The sequence below is a fragment of the Punica granatum genome, unplaced genomic scaffold, assembly GCF_007655135.1.
Source record: "Punica granatum isolate Tunisia-2019 unplaced genomic scaffold, ASM765513v2 Contig00092, whole genome shotgun sequence".
NCBI classification, from domain to species: domain Eukaryota; kingdom Viridiplantae; phylum Streptophyta; class Magnoliopsida; order Myrtales; family Lythraceae; genus Punica; species Punica granatum.
In genome coordinates, this window is record NW_022204082.1 from 68453 (window position 1) to 91737 (window position 23285).

General features: G+C 45.0%; 1 protein-coding gene across 1 annotated transcript; it reads right to left on the bottom strand.

The window, feature by feature from the left end:
* Positions 1 to 19583: 19583 nt before the first annotated feature.
* Positions 19584 to 22264, bottom strand: LOC116190014. The gene is made up of 6 exons (XM_031519684.1): positions 21763 to 22264; positions 21024 to 21322; positions 20781 to 20906; positions 20591 to 20609; positions 20249 to 20398; positions 19584 to 20122 (listed from the first exon to the last, which is right to left on the bottom strand). Exons 1-6 carry the CDS (start codon positions 22262 to 22264, stop codon positions 19584 to 19586), a joined length of 1635 nt encoding a protein of 544 aa, XP_031375544.1.
* Positions 22265 to 23285: the final 1021 nt, after the last annotated feature.

Sequence of the window (23285 nt, forward strand, 5' to 3'; positions counted from 1 at the left end):
CTGAGGAATGATTGTGCTTTGCCGGAGGCCAGCTCCGCTGCTTGGGTGGTCATGCTTTGACCGGCAAGAAGTTCGCCGAAAGTTGGCGTCTTGTATTGCGAGACTCGAGCTCTAAGACAGAGCGCTTACGTATCCCGTGGGACCGGGAATCAGAGTCTGTAGTAGTTCATGCCGTTTGCAGTACTTGTGATCTTGACATTACTAGTAAATCATGTGAGAAATACTAACAAGTGATAGGTACAGGTGAGCACTAAAAAGAGCATCGTTGTGACGCACAGATCTTCATTTTCGGGTCGCTTGAGCAACCCGTGAAGGATTTTGCTTTGACAGTGCAAGTAGGTCCCGTTCTCGGAGGCCTAGATGCGAGGCCTCAATGGGCTCCCGTTAGCCATGCTTGGGCATAAAAAGACTTCCCAACGATGCCCTGGCAGTTCTATCGTTTGTTCGACGCGCCCGTCGGTTTTGAACCCTTCTCAATAGGGTACCGTAGGGCGGCTGCATTTGCAATCCGCTTGGGGATTTCTGTTCAGATTTGGTCAGACTCGGTCTGACCATTTCCAAAGTGTTACGGCTAAACCACCGGAGAGGAATTTCTGGGATTTTGGCTCTGTGGTAGCCTGTTAAAGTGCGGCTGTGACCCATTTGGGGTTATGCAAAGACAAAGAGAAAAGAGAAAGCTTGGGAAGCACGTTGCCCCAGGCTAAAAGGATACACGGGTTCACGCCTGCAGCGAGATGTACCCCCATTTTCCTTCGTCCTTCTGTTGTGTAGGTTATACCGAACTGCTTGGACGGCATATTCAGTTGCCTACTATGCTTGAGGAAGGTTCCCTCTTGGACGGTTGAATGGTATTGGAGAGCCGATCGGGGATCGTGTTGGAATAGATAACCTGGCCACTTCCCTTGGCGATCCCTTATCTGCACGATGTGTGAGAGACTAGGGGCCAATTTTATCTATCTCTTGTTTTGCTCTCCTTTTGATACGGTTACCCACCTCGAGGCTGCACCTCTCAACCTAAAGAGGAAGAGCTCTCCTTTTGCCACAACCGCCCCAAAGGGTTTCCAGTCGTGCCTCTCTTTTACCCTAGCTTTTGCCTAGGCCGCCCCAAAATGGGTTTTCAATCTAGCGGGCTCGATTCTTTTATCTCTCGAGTTTGCAAGGGCAAAGGGTTTGAAGGATTCAACCTCCAAATGCATTGTTTTTTGTCTCCGTCGAGGAGTTGTATCTGCTGCTCCGCTTTTTGTCAAGGTTTGTTGATTTCTCAGGATTAGCGGTGTCGGTGCTTTTGATGAACCACGGCATTGCCTTTTTTTTGTTGGCTGGCGGGTTTTTCCCGCTTCTTTTCTCTCTCTCTTCATTGGCGGGTTTTTCCCGCTTCTTTCCGCTCTGTTTTTTTTCTTGCAGCTGGGGTTTGTTTAATGCCCCATGTCTTTGTTCGAAACTCCTAGACTTTGCATCGTCAAGGCCGCTTTGGTGCGCTTCGCCTCGTGGAGACTCGTTGCATGTTGCTAGCCCTATTTTGTGAGGACCGGCTTTCTTGGAAGTTTGACTCCTGTGCACTTAAAAGCTGAACTTCGTGTCATTTGCCCTTGCAAGCGTTACATGTGAATTTCCCCTGTTGTCTAGGAAAAGAAAATGTCAAATTGCCCCGTGAATAGGGAACCGAGGTTGCCTCGGTGTGAATGTTAATCGGGGATGCCCCGGTCTTCATTTTGTGGAAATGGCCTATGGTAGGCGCCTTGTGCGATATCTTCAATCATCTCTTGCTATTCTTTGCAGTACGTGCTTCTTGGAGGGTGCACGCTGCTGAAGTCACTGGATGTTCAAGGAAGACAGTTGCATAAATGCTGAGTGATTCGTTCGATTGTCCTCGTCTTCGACTTCATAGGGGGTACCTCATCGTTGGACACCTCCCTCGTTAAAGTATAAGGAAAGGGTCCGAGACAAGTTCTCGGGAAAGTGTGAACTCGTGCATCGCTCTTTGCCTGTGGTCAATGTGCCCCTGTAAAGGATGACAAAGAAGACAACGCATTAGGCGATTATGCGGGTGAATATGTAGTAAGAAATGTGAGGTGGTCCTATGGGAAAATCCCTTTTTGCCCCGCCCGCGACCCATGGGGTGCCACGTGCAGACGACATTTGTGTCCAGGAATTTGGTCATCACCACTCTAGAGTGGTTAAACCGTGACTGAGGTCACATAAGCATATTTTCCCTAATTGCGAGTAGGCCTGCGCAGCCGTCCTAGGGAAGGCTCGAGGAGCCGGGTCCCATGAGGACATGCGAGTCGAACATGTCCAACAGAACTAATAGGGCGTCTCAAAGACTGTCCTAATGTCCTGTTTGAAGGATTTGTTCATGTCGGGAACCGATTTGTAGGAATGGATTTAAATTAAAGCAAAAGAGAGTTTAAGGAAGACTGCGCATGTTGTTCCAATGCTTAGTCAGCGGCGACGACAGAGGACGGGTGAGATCCATTCTTTGATCGGAGGCATGAACGTACTGGTATCTCCTGCGATCGAGAGTTGGGTCATGCTCTGTTTGTGGAGCTATCACTTCCGATCTTTGCAGTTGAAGGATTAGACTTGCTCCTCAGAGTATCGCTTGGATGAATTTGAATCAAAGTCGATTTTGGATTTTAGATGAGCCTGAAAGCAATAAATGCGAGATGTCAAAACCTGAAAGCAGTAAATGCGGCGCCGGAGCCCAAAAGCAGTAAATGTTGGGCTGGGGCCCGAAAGCGGTAAATGCAGGACTGAGGTCCGATACAGGGCCGAAGCCCAAAAGTGGAGCCAAAGCCCGATGAGGTAAATGTAGGGTCGGAGCCCGATGCAGGGCCGAAGCCCGATGCAGTAAATGCAGGGCCGGAGCCCGATGTAGGGCCGGAGCCCGATGTGGGGCCGGAGCCCAATGCAGTAAACGCGGCGCCGGAGCCCGATGCAGGGCCTGAGCCCAATGCAGTAAACGTGGGGCTAGAGCCCGATGTAGTAAATGCAGGGCCGGAGCCCGATGAAGTAAATGCAGGGCCTGAGCCCGATGCAGTAAATGCAGGGCCGGAGCCCAATGCAGGGCCAAAGCTCGATGCAAGGCCTGAGCCCGATGCAGTAAATGCAGGGCCGGAGCCCGATGCAATAAATGCAGCTTGATAAGAAAGTACAAGAGATGCAAAAGCAAAGGTCAATGCTGAGGAATAGCGCAGGGCGCTGCAAAGCAACGACTCTGATTTTCTCGCATTCTTTGCGGAGGGAGGGTAGGAACTCAGTGTTGAAATCCCAAGGAGCTGGATGAGAGACGTTTGTTGCCTCAATTGTGGTGGTTCAGTATTCAGGCTGCCTTCTTATTGGGGATTTCCTGCAATGGAAGAAGGAAACAATGAAGGAGCATGAACTGTTCGCAATTCCAATGCAAGGGTGTAGGGAAGCGAACTGGCCTGGTAGGCATCGTGCGAGCGCACCAAGAGACGTGCATCGATACATTGAGCACGCGTGCATGAGTTGGTGCAAACATGTTTGGACATGTGTGAGGCGCGCTCGATCGCTGGTAGATGCGCGGGGTCACGCGGAGGGATGTGCGTCCAATCACGCGGTGACACTCTCTGTTAGGAAGAAGTTAGTGTTGGTTAAATTCACCTGGGAAGGTTGATCGGCCCTCGAGCCACAGCTCGTCTTGCCGTGGAGGAAGGGTGAAGGCCGCGAGTCGCCTGCCCGCGAAAGTGGGCACGACTTGTCTATCGTGCGGAAATGCGTTGTAGCCGCAAGACAATAAATATATCAAATGTATGTAATGCGTGAGTTTTGAAAGCTAATGTTGTCGTTCGCATTGATTCAAAGAGTTTAAAATACAATGCAATTTGGAAAATAAATCCTTAAGTCGATCTTCCATCCCGTTCGGGGCACAAGTGAGCATTGCCACGGAAAACACCAATTCCAGGCGAAAGCCTAGTGGAGATATCTATCCTAAGATGGGTGGGGACCTCCATGGTAACGTTCACACGTGCCAACTCCTGATCGCGTCTCTGTAACTCGGCGCGTGCTTGGGCGAGCTCCCTTTGAAGCTGGCGCTGATCGATGAGTTGCTCATCTTTCTCGGCAACCTCCCAACGAAGGCGGTCCCTCTCGGACCTAAGACTAGTGAGTTCCGCTTGGACGGTGATGCTAGAAGTTGAGGGTGCCCCATATGGTGTGCTACCCTCAGGTTGTGGAGAGCCGGTGAAATCTTCGTGTACTAACGAACTCCGCCGGTAGAAACGGAGGATGTACTCTTCCGTAGCCTGAAAATCCCGTTCATCCTAGTAGGGTGTTCGGGAAAGTAAGGTAGCTCTGTGACCACAGTGCGCCATGCGGATAGGACCTGTTGGATATCACTTTGGCAATCTACGGACGTCTGATCCTCCCGCCAAGTGTGTTCAAACCTAGGTACCGTGCCGTGTCCTCGGGGACTGTCTGTAGGCTACCGAACTGCCTCATTACCAAGCTTAGGACTCATCAATGCGAATGACATCCTAATTTTGAAAACTGTATGATGCATGAGTGCGAAAAATAAATGCCCACGGCTTAATAAAAATTACAAGGTACATGTACACCGCTCTTGAAATGGAAAAGACTCAAGTGGCTCGCAGGCCGACTCGATAGACTGTTGCCGGAGTTGGGTAGAAGGCTTGCATGGAAGCATAGCACGATGCATGGTTCAGTGCTACAGGGACCATGCTACCTAGGGATGGGGGGCCCCGACTCAAGGGTGTCAATTCCTTGAAATCGGGCGGGATTCTTTTCAAGGCCTAAACGACAGTCGAACTGTGCGCCGTACCCCTACTTCGAACCCTTGTCTAACCTGAGTTGCCTAAAATCGATCGTGGGATGCGACCCATAGGTACCTAGCGTCCCACGCGTGACGCCTCTACCGGTATCCACACCGACTTTGTCGACGAGTCTTCGAGATCGGCGGTGTTAACGACCAACACTCGAAAGAATCACCGATGCGACACCCGAAATTTATTAAACTAGTAGGATTAATTAAAGTTGAACAATTCAACTTGAATTTTCCTACAATTATACACGTACACACTTGTATATATGTATATGCTTATGCATGCATATATATCACATATATATATTCACACACTGTAACATATATATATTACATACATCTACCCAAGACTTCCCCATTTTATAAGCAAATTTGGGGTGGCCTTGGACATGCACGGCCGGTGTGGGATAAAAGGGAATTAATTTTCCCAAGTGACATGTGTCCATACACATGTCCATCCAAATAAAAGCCATGTGTCATCATATGCATCGTGTATCAATTTGGTCCATTTAATCTAATAAATCGAGTCTAATTAATCGACAAATTTAATCTCATTAAATATCCGATTAATCGGTCACACCATAAATCATCTAATCTCAATTAGACGATTTTATTATTTCAAAATATCTCGTCAATTTAGTCGTAGTGTGTGACCCTGTAGGTTCCTAATTACGTTGACAGTAATATCGAAATCTCTATTTCAATATTACAAACAGTGAGCGGCATCTAGCAATGCGTCACTATTACTCAAGTAATTGGAAAGTCAATTTCTCGACGAACCTTGTGACCTACGTTACCGTGTAATATAATCCATTTGTCCTCTATATCTCTATTGAGCCCAAGGCATGGTCGATGACATCCTTGTATGGCTCAATATCTCTTTTTCTTGGTTTACCGGGTAAGTCTATCAGAACAAATGAGCTCGATATCGCTATATCGACTCATTTGGGTATGCATACACTTTTAGACTTAACCACCAAGTGGCCGTGAGATGTCGCTCCCGTTTCGTAGGAGGGACAAATCCTATCTCGATCACTCACATTTCTCTCCATGCTCTGTGATATACCCAATAACTGTCTTTCTAACCAGCCTGTTACGGTGGTGTGGACAGTATCAAAGTATATGACATTACATGTAGGAATCCATGGTGACCTCAAGTCAAAGGACCATTACACTATAGTCACTTTGAGATATGCTAATGATGGTCACGTAACAACCCATGTAGCAATCTCATGGCGGGTCAGTCCAATACACATTACTCTTAATGTATACATGTGGTGTGACTTGATATCTCCATATCCATGACCTGTGAGACTTGGTCATCAATCAACACCCACATTAATCTAACCGTATTATCGTTGTCCTTAACGATAATACTTTGACTAGGGACATTTAGGAATAATGTTCGGTAATTATAGGATCTCACAATCAAGTCACACTTGATGCCTATTGAACCTACTATTCCAAGGACATTATTGTGTAGAATCATATTTAGCGCAATCTACACAATAATAGAAATGCCTCGTATTATAATGAAATACATGTCATATTACGGAACTGATGATAGATTACCTCTAGGGCATACACCAATTCCTAACAATCTCCCACTTGCACTAGAGCCAATCTGGCATATGTCCAATGCCAATAGATCTAGTGTGAGCCTCGTGCTTGCGTTGCACAAGAGGCTTCGTAAGTGGATCTGCGAGATTCTCATCTGTTGGTATTCTGCATATCTTCACATCTCCTCTGTCGATGATCTCGCGAATGAGATGGAAGCGCCTGAGTATATGTTTGGATCGCTGGTGAGACCTGGGTTCCTTAGCTTGCGCAATGGCTCCATTGTTGTCACAATAGAGATCCACTGGGTCTACGATGCTAGGAACCACAACAAGTTCTGTCACGAACTTCTTGATCCAAACGGCCTCTTTTGCAGCGTTAGAGGCATCAATATACTCGGCCTCTGTAGTAGAGTCGGCTACTGTCTCCTGTTTGGAACTCTTCCAACTCACAGCACCTCCATTCAGGCAGAACACATACCCTGACTGCGATCTACTGTCGTCCTTATCGGTCTGGAAGCTAACATCGGTGTAACCTCTTACAACGAGCTCTTCTTCGCCTCCATATACCAAAAACATCTCCTTAGTCCTTTGTAAGTACTTAAGGATGTTCTTTACTGCGATCCAGTGTCTCTCACTTGGATCTGATTGGTATCGACTCGTCATACTCAAAGCGTACGAGACATCGGATCGAGTGCATAACATAGCATACATGATGGATCCAATAGCCGACGCATATGGAATCCTATTCATGCGGTCCCTCTCCTCTCGAGTAAAAGGACTCTGAGCCTTCGAAAGGCTTATGCCATGTAACATAGGCAGCGACCCTTTCTTAGAATCCTGCATGCTAAAACGCCGAAGCACTTTATCTATGTATGCACTCTGACTTAGGCCAAGCAGTCTCCTGGATCTATCTCTATAGATCCTAATACCTAGCACGTAGGTAGCTTCGCCTAAGTCCTTCATAGAAAAACACCTTCCCAACCAAGTCTTTACAGACTGTAGGGAAGGAATGTCATTCCCTATCAGAAGTATGTTATCTACATATAACACCAGGAAGATTACTATGCTCTCACTAACCTTCTTGTAAACACAGGGTTCATCTTCATTCTTGATGAAACCAAACTCTTTGATTGCATCATCAAAACGAAGATTCCAGCTCTTAGAAGCTTGCTTCAGCCCATAAATAGACCGTTGTAGCTTACAAACCTTTCCGGCACTATGTGGATCGACAAAACCCTCAGGTTGTGTCATATACACATCCTCGAGGAGCTTCCCGTTCAGGAAAGCAGTTTTGACATCCATTTGCCAGATCTCATAATCATAATAAGCTGCAATTGCAAGCAAGATCCTTATGGATTTGAGCATAGCCACCGGGGAAAAAGTTTCGTCATAGTCAACACCATGAACTTGTCTGAAACCTTTTGCCACAAGTCGGCCCTTAAAGGTAATCACATTACCGTCCATGTCAGTCTTCTTCTTGAAGACCCACTTACACCCAATGGGTTTTGCCCCTTCAGGTGGATCAACCAAAATCCATACTTGGTTAGTGTACATGTACTCCATCTCAGATCTCATGGCCACTAGCCATTTCTCAGAGTCAGGGCCTATTACGGCTTCCGCATAGGTTGTAGGCTCATCATCATCTATGAGCAATACGTCATTGTTTTGAGTCACGAGAAATCCATATCTCTCGGGCTCATGATGTATCCTACTAGACTTGCGAGACTCCCGTGTCACATGTGCAGAAGATTGTGCCACAACACCTTGTGGTACTTGCTCTGCAACCTCAACCGTCGATTGGTCAATGTCATTTTGTAGTAGAACTTCCCCAAGTTATAATTTCCTCCCACTAGTTCCTTTGGAGAGAAACTCTTTCTCAAGGAATACCGCAGTTCGAGCAACAAACACTTTGCCCTCGATGGGATTATAGAAATAGTATCCTCGAGTTTCCTTAGGATACCCCACAAAGTAACATTTGTCCGATTTAGGGCCAAGCTTATCCGAAGACAATCTCTTCACATAAACTTCGCAACCCCATATCTTTAGAAAAGACATCTTGGGACGCTTCCCATACCACATCTCATATGGTGTCCTTTCAACTGATTTCGACGAAGCATTGTTTAATATGAGAGCAGCTGTCTGTAGAGCATATCCCCAGAAGGAGTAAGGTAAGTTTGCATGACTCATCAAAGATCGAACCATATCTAATAAAGTTCGATTCCTCCTTTCAGCTACACCATTCCACTGTGGTGTTCCAGGTGGAGTCAGTTGAGATAAAATCCCACACTGTTTAAGATAGTCAGCGAACTCATAGCTCAAATATTCACCTCCTCGATCTGATCGAAGAACTTTAATACTCTTACCCAACTGATTCTCCACTTCATTCTTAAATTCTTTGAACTTTTTAAAGGATTCAGATTTGTGTTTCATCAAATACACATATCCAAATCTACTGAAATCATCAGTAAATGTAATGAAGTAGAGATACCCACCTCTAGCAAGCTTGTTCACTGGTCCACATACATCAGTATGTATGAGAGCCAGATGATCACTAGCTCACTCACCTTTTCTGGTAAAAGGGGCCTTAGTCATTTTCCCATTAAGCAAGGTTCGCATGTCTCGATCGATTCTAAATCAAACGAGTCCAGTAATCCATCCTTATGGAGTCTAGAGATGCGATTCTCGCTAATATGGTCTAAACGACAATGCCAGAGGTAAGTCGGGTTCGAATCATTAGATTTGAGCCGTTTGGTTTCCACATTATAAATAGGCGTATCTAGATCAAGAACATGCAGACCATTACTTAAATGTGCACTGCCATAATATACATCATTCATGTACATAGAACAACACTTGTTCTTGATAGTGAAACAAAATCCCTTCATGTCCAAACAAGAAACATATATTATGTTTCTACTAATAGCAGGTACATAATAACAGTCGTTAAGATCTAATACTAGCCCAATAGGCAAAACTAGGTGATAAGTCCCTACAGTTAATGTAGCAACTCTTGCTCCATTTCCAACTCGTAGGTCCACCTCGCCCTTTGCCAACGATCTACTGTCCTTTAGGTCCTGCATATTTCCACAAATATGAGCACCACACCCGGTATCTAATACCCAAGATGTAGAAGTAGTAGATACATTGATCTCTATAACATGGATACCTGAAGTGGAAGAAGTCTCACTTCCCTTCTTTTTCTTCAACTCCTCCAGGTATACCTTACAATTCCGCTTCCATGTCCAGTGTTACCACAATGGAAGCAGTAATCATTCTTCGCCACCTTGGCTTTAGGCTTCAACGCACCCAAGTCATACTTGGATGCACCTTTAGCCCTCTTGCCTTTACTCTTGCCCTTGCCCTTTCTTTTGGTCCCCTGGACCATTAGAATGGACGTCCCCTTGCTGATATCATGCTCAGCTGTTCTCAACATGTTAAGCAGTTCAGGCAATGGTTTATTGTAGTCATTCATATTATAGCTCATGATGAACTAACTATAACTGCTGGGCAGCGACAGTAGGACTAAATCTGTGGCCAACTCTTGACCCTGAGGAAATCCCAATCTTCCCAGAGTCTCGACGTACCCAATCATCTTGAGTACATGAAGACCCACCGGGTGGCAAGGCCTGTCGAAGCCCCGAAAATAAAATCGGTTTCCCCAAAACTTGTAGTAAGAAAAGGGTGAGAGCTGAGTCGAAATCCCAAAGGAGGCTAAAAGATTCTCTAAACCAATGAGCTAGCAAAGTAATGATAGGGGAATTTTGATAATCAAGAAACTAAATTGCAGCAAAAACAATTTAAAAGTGCAAGGGAGAGTAAGTAATCAATAATCGAGAGACGTATGACTTGAGTTCGAAAACCACCTAGCGTTTGGTTGATCATAGAAGCATCAGAATGTAAATTTCAGCAGCTAAGATTCGATTCCCGCGACCGCAAGGAATCAACTAGCATCTAAATTCTAACTAGTCAAAACACCGTCTAACTAGTAAGTTCATCAACTAGTTAACAAGGTATCAACCGATTCCCTAATTAACTAAGCGACAGCTTTAAGCGCAAGGATGCCTTAACCCGAGCAATTAATCGATTCATCAATTAATTGACTCGTCCTATCATTCTCTAACCAATTAGGGCAGCAACTACCGTTTGTTCCTAATTAGTCTTGCTTCGAATCGATTTCTACAAACACCGTAGTAGTCGTCGATAAGCTAATTTACAAATATCCTATTCACAACCATGACAGAATACTTGTAACGATGACATCCAAGAATAAATAAGTGCTGAAATCGAAATATTAAAACCTGCTCCTCACAACCAAACCGTGAAGTTTCCGTTCTCAAGTCAAATGAAACAAATTAGCCACGCATGGCTATGCAGGGATCCATGAAAACTGATGATCGTTGGAGGAACACTCCGCAGCCGCCAGCCTCCTCTCCCAGTTTCTTTCCACAGAAAACTAAACTTCCAGAAAAAAAACCCTAAACCTAGATGATCCATAGGTTTTTATATCTCCCTCAAAAATAGGAAACAAATAATGAACATATCTTAAAGATTTCCTAAAAAACTCCCATTGTAACTGAAAGGGAATCCTAAGATTTGCAAATAAATCGAGAATTGATTCTAAACTCCCTCTCGGATCGGTTGTGCACGTGGTGCACCACTAACCAGAAGTCCTTGTATCCTTGTAAGTTCCATCTTGATACTTCAATGGTCTCCAATTCATCCCGAACATGCATCAAATTGCCTTCAATTCTTTTCTTGCACAATTTTTCCTGTAAATCGTCATCCAAGCATCAGATACCATGAAAACAACATAAAACCGAGTCTAAATTTTACCCATTTCATGGACAAATCCTCTCTTATCAAATTCCCCCACACTTAAACATTGCTCGTCCTCGAGTAAGATATCAAAGAAAAATCTAGCTCCCCAATATTAACAAGACGATACATACCCAAATGAGTATACAACTAAATCATTTGAGAGCATAAAATTGCATAAATGAACTTCCCTCTTACTCCAAGAAACGTCGCCTAACATGTTGACATAGTAAATCCTCACTAGGGATGTGTATGCGCTCTCTCTCAAGTGTTTAGGCTATGTGTTTGTCACTCAAATCCAATTTCATGAGCATGCACTACCATAAGCTTGCTTTTACATCTCATCTCCACTATAAATAACTTGCAAGACATGAATCTGAAAGACTTTTTCTGAATGTAATGTAGCTTGGACAAAAAGAGGTGGAAAAATTCAGGTTCATATAAGCACAAGACAACCATAAGAAAAGCAGAGCATTTAGACTACTAGAACACGATTCAAACAAATTAACACATTTCTCCCTATATTCCAGATCCCATGATGATGTGCAATTGATACCGATATGGATGAGCACCTTTTTTTCTTCTTTCTTTTGATCATTTTCATTTGCAGCCTTTCTTTCTTCTTCTTCTTTTTTTTTACAGCCCTTGTCAGCACCCCATTTTGGCCCACCGGCTCCCCATGCGAGGATCCCCAACCGAGGCCCGGGGCACTATTCATCACCCGGCAATCGGAAGCCAATGGGCAGGCACGAGATCATGGACAGTAAGAGAAGAGCACAATCCACTGAGAGAAACGGAAGAGAGCAGTCAGAAGAACGGACGAACGAGGAATCTCGAAGACGGCGGAGCCGGCACTGTGGCACTATTCATCACAGAGTCACCGAAGCACCGAAAGGTGCCCAATATGGGGCTCCAAAAATCCCCCTCAGTGCCAAAACGACCAATGACGCGTTCGGACGCATTTCCAGGACGTCCTGCTTGAGCCGGGACACCCCGATCCCCCACGGACGCCTTTTCTGACATAGCTCCCGGGGTTCGCCCCACTGACTAGCAAGCGGCCCCTCAAAACGGGCCTACAGGCACCCGGGGACCACCAGGGCCGGGGAACAAGCTTCAGACAACCTTCCGGAGTCCGGCTCAGTCTCCCGAAGTACGTTTCAGTGGTCACGAGCGCCTCCCAGCTAGCCTTCGGGTATTTCCACGGAAAGCAGAGACCACGAGGATCTCTGAGTACCTCACAATAATCTCCAAGCACCTCAAGGCATTCAGGGCACGCCGAGAAAATCCGGTAAAGGTCCCTAGGTCTCCCCGGGCCAACGGTCCCCGATCGAGGATGACGAGCCAACAATCCCTCACGGGGCAAAAGGATCGTCAAAATGAATGATAGGATGCACAAAGGTCAATCGGGGGTCGAGGGGCACTAAACTCCACTCCGAATGTCCAAACGAGGCAAAAAATCGACTCTCGAGGCGTCGAGTCGCCCGAACGTTCGTCCACACAACGCATGGCGATATTAAGCTCATTCAAATCCTCGTCATTCAAGCATTCCAAATCCATAAATTAATTGGACATCGGAGATCGGACGCGCGCTCAATTAAGTTTCAAGCATTTCCCGGCTTTTCTCTCAACCGAATGGGACCCACAGCCTAGCCAAGCCAAGCCATCAAGCCGCGGCTCAATCCCAAGCCACGGCTCAACCCTCGGCTCGAATGGACAGCCCCAAGCCGTCGGCTCCTCCCCTTCCACCGTCGGCTCCAAAGCCCCCCTCCACACAATTTGAATTTTGGCTCTTACACCCATCACTTCCTCTTACACACTCACATCCATCACCTCCCATCATCCATCCATCACACCCATCACTCCTCTTGCTTCCCCTACACTCAATATGACATTTTCCCCTCATCAATGCCCCTATAATTTCGGCAGCCCATGTTTAAGCCCTTTAACCACACTTAACTTCACTTAATCACACCGTTAGAGCTCCCTATAAGTTCCCTTTCATCATTTGACTTAATCACTTCCTCAATTCTCACTCTCTCTCAAGCCAACTTCTCTCTAAAGTCCTCTCAACTTTCAGCCCACTCCCATAGCTCGTGCCACCCCTTGCCAAGGCCGAAACCGGCCAAAACCGCCGAAAAACCACCCGGTATTCCGGTAACCACCCGACCCGACTTAAACCAAAAATCACCAAACTCCCTAGCCTACATATTTTCCACCTCCTAAGTCCATTTCCGGGCTTAGATTCTCCATTTGAGGCCTCCATCGTCGTGTTCCAGCCGTGAAGAGAGTCGGGTCCCGATAACGTCACCCACGTGATACCGAGCTTCCCGACGTAGCATTTCTTCCCACGACTTCGGAGAGTCGTGCCATCACGTTCAAAGGGTTCCTCACAACCCTCACCCTCTCTCGTGAAGAGGTGGTCACGATCCGAGGGCCGATCAACCGTGCACAACCACCATTCACTTGTTCCCCCATACCGGGTTCCATTCATTTTTACCGAACTCTCTCTCACACTTTCGGGTTCATTTAGGCTTTGGCACGCTCGGGGCTGCCCACGGCCATCTAGATCCGTCTCTTAGGAGTCCAACGAGCCCGACCCCGCACCGTGCCGTGCCCGGAGCTCGCGTGCCAAGCCGTTCTCCCGAGACTAGCTGCGGCTGTTTTCTCTCGGATTGCTCACTTCCGCGACTTCAAGCCGAGTCTTGCGACTCCCATGGCCACTTCTCCGACTCCTTCCTCGTGTTCCGAGGCTAGGTAAGACTCCTCTATGACTTAGAGAAGGTAGGTTCTTCGATATTTGTTTGATATGAGGTGTTAGGGGCTCATTTCGCATGATTTTCCATAGATCCCGGGTTTGGCCCTTGAGCAACTTCGTGAACCATCCGACTTCGAAATGAGCTGAAATTTGTACCACAGACTCTTGATGTTATTTTAAGTCCCCACATAAAATTTCAGATTTTTGTGGGCGTCGGATCTCTGGATAAAAAATGTTTACCCGTTATTTCGGTATTCTCGGACAGATTTCGATATGTCTCGTGAACCATCCGAGTTCTAAATGAGCTGAAATTTTTATCACAGACACTTGATGTTATTTTGAGTCCCCATAAAAAATTTCAGATTTTTCTGTGCACTGGATCTCTGGATAAAAAATGCTTACCCGTTATTTCGGTATTCTCGGCCAGATTTTGATATGTCTCGTGAACCATCCGAGTTCGAAATGAGCTGAAATTTTTACCACAGACACTTGATGTTATTTTAAGTCCCCATACAAAATTTCAGATTTTTCCGTGCACTGGATCTCCGGATAAAAAATGTTTACCCGTTATTTCGGTGTTTCCGGTGTGATTTTGATAGATCTCGCGAACCATCCGACTTCAAAATGAACTGAAATTTTTACCACACATTCCTGATGTTATTTTAAGGTTCCACACAAAATTTCATATTTTTATGGGCGCTGAAATTCCAAATAAAAATTATTTACCGAACTTTTCATATATTCGACAAATCAGATCACACTGTTTTTTTTTTGTCTAATTTAGCCCTCTCCAAACTGAATCTAGATCCAAAATAGACCCCTTGACCCTGATCCAACTCTGTTTTCATGTTTATTACGTTTACGATTTACCTCGTTTTTCGCGCCGATGCCATTTTATTGATTCCATTATATATCATGCTTGTGTTTGTATTGCATGTTTATTTGTGATTCCAAGACCATGGTGGCATCGACTTTGTAAATGTGTGTGTTCTTATTATGTTTGGCGTCTTACGCATGCAAGAAACGATTAAAACCGATTCTTGGAATTGATTGCAATTATATTTTTTTGTTTAAATCATTAGCTTCACGATTAATTTACATGTTAGGCGCATTAACCCCGAACAATCATCTCATTAGCCCATAATAATCAAGGTTTAACTCAATCACTAAACCATTCCACAAACGAGAAATGGGACGCATCATTTGATTAATTAAATCACTCGGACTAAATAATTGGACAAATTGATTATTAATTCGTAAACGCATCGATGATTTACGGAACGACGTGAACGCCCTTTTTCACCAAAATTCACAATTTCAAAATACCGAGACACGTGACACGAATGGAATCAATGTCTAGTGAGTACTCACGCGCCGTGACTCGGGTCCGGGCCCAATTTGAGGCGGCCCGAGTCGGGGCACGAGAGTCCTTAGGCTCCTCCGTGTGACGCAAATCTCCAATTTATATACGAACGTCACAATTTTATCATCCAAGGGCATGACCGTCATTCCATGATTCACCGATGCCCTAGGCGCTAGGAAGTTGGAAACACCTCGATCTATGGACGGGGAGGAGCAACCCGTCTGGGTGCGAGTCTCATTTGCACGGCCCATTCCGTCCATTTTCGGTGTTTTTATCTTCCTATCGTAGATTCGGCGGGGAACATTTTATTTCAGTTACAAAACACCAAGAACCGGACTAATTGTGCACCCGACTTAATCAAACATTAGATAATGGATAGGTGGAATATTAGATTCCCATCTAGAGTCAAAACACGAGTTTGGTTAATTCGGTGAAACCGCAGTGACACTTAACTGAATAAGAGTCGTAAAACAAACACACACATGTAATTGGCTTAGAACCTTATCCTAGCCCGCCCTCTATGTTTGCCTAGGTTAGATGCATTGTTTGCCAATCAACCACGGATAATAACTGATTAAATCACGTATATTCGGCCTAATACATAATTCGTTTGTATTCACCGACACTTATTAGTAATTGTCAGTTGCTTTCTGTATTGTGTCAGTTATATCAGTTTTCTTCTGTTTTATTCTTGCTTTTGATGATTTATTGCGGTTCGGGCCCGAACCCATAGGTCACGTGTTACATGGGGTCCAACGCCCCAAATCACCGAACACGAGGTCCAACGCCTCTTGACTCACCGAGCGCGTGCAACCCGAGTCCGGAATGGGATCTAGCCTCGATTCACCGTCACACTCCGAATACGGCCTATGTGGAAGGCGGATTTGGATTGATCGCGTGAAACGTGTCTAGATATCACCCGGGAGCTCGATCGATCCAACGGTTACAGTGGAAACAAGTCGTTTTTCTGCAAACCGTCGGTTCGATCGGACCCGAACCCCGGCTCTTCGAGCCCGCGTTGCCTTAATTCGTTTACCAGTCATTCAAAACACACGGTGAGCCGGAGCGGAATATTGGCCCAATGCAAACCGATCGGAATCCATTTACTTATTCAGTTGTACTTTGTAATTATTCGAGAGAATATCGCGAGGATTTTATTTGTATAATCATTCACTTGTAAGGATCCCCGATCGGTGGGCGAGAGGTCCGAGTGTCGAATCGGTCGAGTTGGTCTATTATCACCAAGAGATGAGTAAGCTCGAATACTCGCGGTCTCGGTTCGCGCAGGGAATCGACCATCACGGTTCGATGAACTGTAACGCTAAGATAGTGAACCGATTCCTCGATGCACAAGCCTACTCATCTTTCGGACTCTTGGCCCAACTTGATCACTTCAACGAATTTACGGTGTCAAAACGGACGAGTCGAGCGCAACTCTAAATCACGCGGTAAATAAACAAAATGGCAAGCCTAGCAAGCTAGAGTACCGAAAAGGCATGCGGGATATAGGCCCGCACGTAATAGAACCCCCGAATTCGGAACTTTCGGTTCCGTACGACCATTGCCTTAGCATTTAGGTGTACCCCGTACCCCTAGACCCGGGTAACTTGCCGGCCCTCGACCTTCGGGTCGTAAAATGGCAAGTGGCGACTCCTTCTCACGTGCGTCCGTCGCGCATCCTCGGGAAGGTGGACACTCCCAAGCCGCGTTTGCTTAGGCGCGCGCATGCGTGCCCCGACGAGATTAAATTCGGGTGCGCACAGCCCTTCTTTCTTTTCTTTTTCTTTTTTTTTTGAATTTTTTTTTGAATAAATAACCTCATCTCATTGTTCTCGCACACGAAATATTCACCACTCATTTCCCCCATTCATCTAAGCTAAATGCTCGACTTTCCTTATGATCATGAAGAAAAAGGGAACATGGTTTTTCTAAAAAGACGTCTTGTGCATAGTTTAGGATAAGGCAATATGGATGAAGAAAGGAAAGGCTCACGTCATCAAGGCTCAAAGGGGTTCGCTAAGGGGATAAACATGATGGGCAGGTTGTTTGGCTCAATCGATAATCTTATGCCTTCATCATTTCCATGCTTGCAATTAAACAAATTTCAACAAGATTCCAAGCAAGTTCTAGAGTACTTAATCATGAAATGACACACTCAAGAAAAAAAATTGATTGATAGAGAGGTGTATCAATCATTGGCCCAAGACCTCACATAGGTTTTTTTTTTTATTTACTGTATCAACACGCTTCGGTACCGGATTCACAACTCGAGCTATGGGCTAATTCTCTTAGGCAATTCATCTATCACATGACTTAGCTAATCTCACTCAAACATGTATAATCTTGCTAATCATATGGGGGTCCCTATCATGCAAATGTCATGAGTATGCAACTATCTAGAATGCAACATGTGAATGTCAATGAGATGTAAGTGATATGCATATAGAACAAAACCCCCTACACTTAAGACTCACATGGTCCTCCATGTGGACAACACAACACAATATGCAAGATGCAAACACAAACTATAAAACAGAATGAGAGACACAAAGTAAAAGAGAGAGAGGAACAAGACTCCCCTACGACTGGTGGGGCTGTGGTGACGGTGATAGGGATGCGTTCCAACATCCGACCTTGGCGCCTCTGTTCTTTCTCGTAGCGGTCCAAGTGCGGGTGTTGGATCGCCATGGGTAGCTGGAGAGTTAAGCGCTGCGGCAGTAGTGAAGAGGTAGGAAGTGGACTGTGTTCCTAGAGAATCGGATAAGACTCGATCAGTGCAATGTGTCCGCGTAAAAAAAATATATAAATAAATAAATAAATAAAATAAGGGAAACTAAAATAAAATGGAAAATTCAAGATTGGGTTGCCTCCCAATTAGCGCTAGTTTAATGTCGTTAGCTCGACGATGCCGTTGACCTGCTAATCCATGTAGATGGGGTGCGATAAACGCATTTCTTCCAATAGAGACACTGCAAAATTCTCGACAAAAGGTTTCAATCGATGTCCATTCACTTTGAAAATTTGGTTCGTCTCCAAGTTTTGAATTTCAATAACCCCATTAGATAACACATTATAAACCACAAAAGGACCTTTCCACCGGGAACGTAACTTACCGGGCATGAGTTTCAATCTTGAATCAAAGAGTAATACCTTTTGGCCAATGGAGAAATCCTTCCGAAGGAGTACCTTGTCATGAAGCAATTTAGCGCGTTCCCTATACATGGCTGCATTGTCGTATGCCTCAAGGCGGATTTCCTCCAGTTCTTGCAACTGGAATTTTCTTTCCTCACCGGAACGCCTCAAATCCATATTGCATTGTTTGACCGCCCAAAAGGCTCTGTGCTCAATTTCAACCGGTAAATGACAAAGCTTCCCAAAAATCAAACGGTACGGTGACATACCTATTGGAGTTTTATACGCAGTTCTGTAGGCCCTAAGCGCATCATCCAATCTCAAACTCCAATCCTTCCTTGATGGGTTGACCGTCTTCTCTAAAATGCTCTTAACTTCCCGGTTGGACACCTCGGCTTGGCCATTGGATTGAGGATGGTACGTGGTGGCTACACGGTGATGGACTCCATACTTCTTCATCAATGCTTCGACGGAGCGATTGCAAAAGTGGGTTCCTTGATCGCTTATGATGGCTCGTGGAATTCCAAACCTGCTAAAGATGTTAGACTTCAAGAATCCTACAACAACTTTAGCATCGTTAGTCCGAGTAGCTTTTGCTTCAACCCATTTAGAGACATAATCAACGGCAAGCAAAATGTAGTTGAAACCAAATGAACTAGGAAAAGGTCCCATGAAATCCATGCCCCAAACGTCGAAAACTTCACAAAATAGCATGGGCACTTGAGGCATCTCGTTCCTACGAGATATATTCCCGACTCTTTGACACCTTTCACAACCCTTACAAAATCCATGTGCATCACGGAACAACGTTTCCCAATAGAATCCACTATCCATAATTTTCCTAGCTGTTCTCTTGGGCCCAAAATGCCCACCACATGCATATGAATGACAATGTGCTAGGATGGAATGAATCTCATTGTTGGGAACACAACGACGTATGACTTGATCGCTACACAACTTCCATAAATATGGTTCATCCCATATGTAATATCTAGAGTCACTACGCAGCTTGTTCCGTCTTGCCTTAGTTAATCCAAGGGGAAATGTACCTGTTATAATGAAGTTTACCAAATCGGCATACCAGGGTTCTTCTCCTTGCACGTGAAAGAGGTGTTCATTTGGGAAGGAGTCGGAGATAGGAAGGGGTTCCTCATCTCACACAAGTCGGCTCAGGTGGTCTACCACAAAGTTCTCATATCCTTTCCTATCCTTGATCTCTAAGTCAAATTCCTGCAGCAAAAGGATCCAACGAATTAATCGAGGTTTGGACTCTTTCTTGGCCAATAAGAACTTAAGTGCAGCATGATCAGTAAACACAACAATTTTCGATCCTAGCAGATATGATCGAAACTTTTCTAATGCAAATACAATGGCCAAAAGCTCCTTCTCTTTGGTCGAGTAGTTGCGCTGCGCTGCATCCAAGGTTTTGGAGGCATAATAGATCACATGGCTGCGTTTATCCATTCGTTGCCCCAAAACAGCTCCTACAGCGTAGTCGCTTGCATCGGTCATGATTTCAAAAGGGAGCTTCCAGTTAGGTGGTTGGATGATTGGAGCTAATGTAAGGAGCTCCTTGAGCTTATCGAACGCTTCCCTGCAATTCTTTCCGAATACAAAATCAGTGTCCTTCTGAAGTAAATGACACAATGGTTGAGCTATCTTTGAAAAATCCTTTATAAATCGCCGATAGAAACCTGCATGGCCAAGAAAACTTCGAATACCTCGAATGTTAGATGGGTATGGCAGATTTAAAATTAGATCAACCTTGGATTTATCAACTTCAATGCCTCTAGAAGATATCACATGACCTAGAACTATACCGTGAGTCACCATAAAATGGCATTTCTCATAGTTAAGTACTAGGTTCGACTCAATACAACGGTGCAAGACCTTGGACAAGTTAGCTAAACAACGATCAAAAGAATCACCATAGACTGTAAAATCATCCATGAACACTTCTATGCAGTTTTCTATCATGTCAGAAAAGATACTCATCATACAACGTTGAAATGTTCCAGGGGCATCACACAATCCAAAAGGCATACGACGATAAGCAAAAGTACAGAACGGACAGGTAAAAGTTGTTTTCTCTTGGTCTTCTGGTGCTACCACTATTTGGTAATATCCCGAATACCCATCGAGAAAACAAAAGTATGACTTACCAGCTAGCCTTTCAAGCATCTGATCGATAAAAGGCAAAGGAAAGTGATCTTTCCTAGTAGCCGCATTAAGTTTTCGGTAGTCAATACACATTCGCCACCCGTTCTGCACTCTTGTCGGAACCAACTCACCCCGCTTGTTTTTCACCAAGGTGAGTCCTGTTTTCTTAGGAACCACATGTGTCGGACTTACCCATTGACTGTCTGATATGGGGTAGATAATTCCTAAGTCCAGGAGCTTAAGTATTTCCTTCATAACGACTTCCTTCATTGTTGGATTAAGCTTCCTCTGTGGGTCTCGCTTTGGTTGTGCATCTTTCTCCAATAAGATTCGGTGCATACACCCAGAGGGACTTATGCCTTTGATGTCTGCGAGCGTCCATCCAATGGCGGTTTGGTTCTCTTTCAAAACCTAAATTAGTTGTTCTTCTTGTACCTTTGTTAGTTCCTTTGAGATGATGACTGGGAAGGTCTCCTTTTCACCCAAATAAACGTACTTCAAATTCTCTGGAACCTTCTTCAATTCTAACTTGGGGGCCTGCACAATAGAAGGGAGAATCCGATCGGTGGAAGTCGATAATGGTAAAACTGAACTTTCAAACCTTCTCGACACATCTATAAGTGATTTTAAAGGCTGAATTGAATCTTTTGCTCTTCCATCTTCTTCCCATTGGGCATCATAATCCTTGATTTGTTGGATTGCCCAATCGACCTCATCCTGCACAAAAATCTGTTCTGCCACATCTCGAAGAAACGAATCAATTACATCAACACAAGATATAGATTCCAAAGTATCTTTCCCGTAATCGTTTCTTTATCAAATTCTAAAGAAAGTGTCCCATTATGCACATCGATTTTTGTTCGGGCTGTTTTCATGAATGGCCTTCCAAGCAAAATGTGTGACGAGTTAGAATTGTGCTTGTCACCCATGTCAATGATATAAAAGTCTACGGGAAAGATGAATTCATTGACCTTAATTAACACATCTTCAATCATTCCCTCTGGGTATGAATTAGACCTATCAGCAAGCTGAATGATAATTTTAGTGTCCTTCAAAGGCCCTAAATTCAAAGTCCTGTAAATGGATAAAGGCATGACATTTATGGATGCACCTAGATCTAGCATGGCCTTCTCAATTCTTTTCTCACCTATAGTGCATGGAATGGTAAACATACCTGGATCCTTGCACTTTTGTGGCAATTTCCTTTGGATGACGGCCGATGCATTCTCCCCCACACTTATTTTTTCGCCCTTACTCAGCTTCCTCTTGTTGGTGCATAATTCCTTGAGGAACTTAGCATATCTAGGCACTTGTTTGATCGCGTCGAGTAGAGGAATGTTCACTTCTGCCTTCCGGAAGGTCTCGAGAATTTCTTGTTCCGCTTCCTCTTTCTTAGCTCTCGCGAATCGACTTGGGAATGGTGGAGGAATGACTATCTTTTGGATGGGAGTGTTAATGATGTCTTCCTTTGTCTCGTCGACCGACTTCTCTTTCTTTGTTTCACCCTCATCAATTTTGTCTTGTGCCCGATTTTTAGAAGGAACTGCAGGTTCCAACACCTTCCCACTCCTTAGCGTGACTGCACTTGCATTCTCCCTTGGGTTTATTTCCGTTTGGGATGGTAGCTTCCCTTTCGCACCTTCTAGTTTGCTTACAGTGGTGGCGAGTTGAGACATTTGATTCTCCAGATTTTAAATGCTCGCCCTTGCCTCTTTTTGAAATGAAAGGGTGCTAGTTGCTAAGCTCTTGACGATGTCTTCCAATGATGTCAAAGAGTTTGATTCCTGGTTATGTGGAGGATCGGGTTTCTTATATCTGAAAGCTTGTGGTGGTGTCTGCTGATTCTGCTGTCCATATCTCAAATTGGGGTGATCTCTCCATCCCGAATTGTACTGATTGGAGTATGGATCGTACCGCCTTTGCTGATTTGAGAACCCGCTAATGGCATTTGCTTGCGGATCAGGTTCATCTTGTAGCTGTGGGCAAGCGTCGGTGGCTTGGCCTTGGAGGAAGCATATGCCGCATTTCTTGGTGTTTTGTACTTGGCCCAATACCACTTGCTTCATCAAAGTTGTTAATTTTGATATCTGGCCCTCTAGGCTCAAGCTTCCCACCTCGTTCACTCTACTGGGAACTGAATCTTGTCTACCTCCAAATTTTTGAGAATGAGCTGCCATTCTAGAGATCAAATCTCGAGCTTCACGTAACGTTTTATCCTCTAATGCTCCTCCACTTGTTGCCTCTAATATGGTTCTATCCATAGGGAGCAAACCCTAATAGAAATACTGGAGCAGGAGCTGGTCTGAGATCTGATGATTGGGGCAGCTCTCGCAGAGTTGATTAAACCGCTCCCAATATTCATATAGCGTCTCGCCCGAGAATTGTTGAATGGCACAGATTTGCTTTCTGATGGTGCCTAGCCTCGAAGCTGGGAAGAATTTTTCGATAAATTGTCTCTTCAGATCGTTCCATGTAGCGATGGACCCCGGCGGTAAGTAATAGAGCCAATCCTTGGCCTTGTCAGCTAAGGAAAAAGGAAAAGCTCTCATCTTAATCTGCTCCTCTGTCACCCCTCGGGGTTTCATCGTGGAGCACACGGTGTGGAACTCCTTGAGATGCCTATGTGGGTCCTCTCCTGAAAGTCCGTGGAAGGTAGGTAGAAGGTGTATCAGCCCTGATTTCAGCTCGAAGGCGGCC

What these genes read in the sequence shown, in the direction of transcription:
- LOC116190014 (XM_031519684.1), bottom strand. Translation starts at nt 22,264, where the DNA reads ATGTCTCAACTCGCCACCACTGTAAGCAAACTAGAAGGTGCGAAAGGG. An exon ending in ACAAAAGTGCAAGGATCCAG is followed by an intron (nt 21,323 to 21,762) that starts GTATGTTTACCA and finishes GAGATGTGGCAG; the next exon opens with AACAGATTTTTGTGCAGGAT. An exon ending in CCATTTTATGGTGACTCACG is followed by an intron (nt 20,123 to 20,248) that starts GTATAGTTCTAG and finishes TTGGCCATGCAG; the next exon opens with GTTTCTATCGGCGATTTATA.